Here is a 1,885-nt window from a genome sequence, read left to right on the forward strand (position 1 = left end):
AGCTGTAAGCCCCAGGCAGCCAGCTGCAATGCCCGTTAATATGTGAAAGACTATTAACATTTTGCTGTTTTCATTCTCCCCCTGTAAGAAGTGAATAAGGAACAGGTGTGGACAGGGAAGCAGAAAAGTTCCTTTGAGAGTTATAAATCAGCCTGATCCTGGGTTGAGTGCATGGATGTCTCTGAGGAACCCCATTCCTTTCCCAAGGCATTCCAAGTGGGTAAAGGGAATCTAACAGGAATCAAACCACCTGCAGTGTGTCTACATTCCAAGAAAGAATGCCAGAAGTTTCAGACTCAGATGGAAATCCTTGTCATAGTTTTCTCTTCATGTGATCCAATTTCCTCTTAATTAATCAACTGGGATTTTGTCTCTGAATTGTTGGCCCATAGTTAACATTATCAGATGCTGTTGAACTCTGAAAACATCTGACAGATTTCTAGATAGAGTATTAAGTCATCTTCCCAATTGTCTTAATCTTAGGAGGTAAATGACCTACAGGATGAAAAACTGATAACATTTTTTAAAAATAAATTTGTCTCAATTTCAGAAGTAATTACAGTTACCTTTTTTAATGCTCTTGGACAGCAATTTTCAGTGTGTTTAACTGCATGTCAAGATTGGAGGAAAGTGTAAAAATCTATAGAACTGTGGTATGCAAAAAATTTCTACTTGTCTTACTTTAAGAAATACTCAATGCTGACCCCTGCACATTTTTACCTGGTTTAGGACATGTCCTAGATAGTTCTTTCTCTATACAAATGACCCATCTGTCCAGTCCTATTTAAAATAAAACAGAACACAACTATATTCCAGTCTTTGTTCTCAGAACTGAAAGCATGGCTTTTTCTGCATGAACCTAATGTTATGCCAAGGAAGTTTGTGTTATTAAAATCAAACAGCTGAGTGGGGCTTGCTTCTGATAACGTTCACTTACTTTGTCTTTAAATAGTCTTATTTAACAAAATATTTGAAAAGATTTGTTGTAATAGCAGTCTCTGAAGTTCATTGTGTGTATAGGTCTCAATTTAAAGATTTTTTAAAAAAATAATTGGACTAAAATTTTGACTATTGTCTTGTGTATTAATACGACTTGTCTATAAAGTAATTCAAACTTGAAATTAGAATACTAGGCCCTTTTCTCCCCGCTTATCTGGGCCTCGGTTTTCTCATCTGGTAAATGGAGCTTGGATGAGATGACCTCTAAGGTCTACATCAAATAGAGCTGAAGGCAAAAGTAAAAGGCAGTCGGATGCCTTTGAGGAGTAGGATGAAGAGAGGCACAGGCTTTGCATCAGACATCTGGGTTCCAGTCTTAGATATTATTAGCTATAGGAAGTTATGCGTCACTGTATTCAGCCATAAAATGGGACTAATTAAAGCTGTATCGAGCACTGCTGAGGTTTCAATGGAAATAAGCCTATTATGTTCCCAGTACAACTTGTGCACGTATTTTCTGCTCCTATAAATGGTCGGACCATATTTTAAGGTCAAGAAAAACTTAAGGCTGAGCACATGATCGGATCTAGTAGTTTCCACTCTGGCACTTGGAGAAGAAAGGGCAGGATCCTATCACTGTCCTTTACCAAGAGAGATGTCCCTCTGCTGTGATGAAACTAGAGCCATCAGGGTTTAAAAAAAGCGCACGGTCAGGGGGAAGGCACCGCATCTTGGCAAGAAGAGCTTAACATAGTTTCCAGTCACCAAACTCTCTTCCCACCCCACACCCCGCTTCTATTTAAATCCTGGGCCCTCCACCGGTCCACACTCATTTTAGCCAGTACCCAGGCTCTCAGCAGAGAAGGGTGGCATGGCTCCCGGGGAAAAGAAAAGGGGGGACGGGCCGGCCAAGAGTGCCCTCCAGAAGGTGCACACAGCCACCCTG

At 40.5% G+C, this 1,885-nt stretch overlaps 1 protein-coding gene across 1 annotated transcript in view; it reads left to right on the forward strand.

The window, feature by feature from the left end:
* The first annotated feature begins 1,760 nt into the window (after window positions 1-1,760).
* Window positions 1,761-1,885, forward strand: part of ABRA (actin-binding Rho activating protein) — a 10,971-nt gene continuing 10,846 nt past the window's right edge. The window contains exon 1 of the mRNA XM_010863465.1: window positions 1,761-1,884. Coding sequence (XP_010861767.1) covers window positions 1,811-1,884 — 74 coding nt within the window. The 5' untranslated portion in view covers window positions 1,761-1,810. The remainder of the gene's footprint in view (window position 1,885) is intronic.

The sequence above is a fragment of the Bison bison genome, unplaced genomic scaffold, assembly GCF_000754665.1.
Source record: "Bison bison bison isolate TAMUID 2011002044 unplaced genomic scaffold, Bison_UMD1.0 scf7180017864491, whole genome shotgun sequence".
Classification (NCBI taxonomy): domain Eukaryota; kingdom Metazoa; phylum Chordata; class Mammalia; order Artiodactyla; family Bovidae; genus Bison; species Bison bison.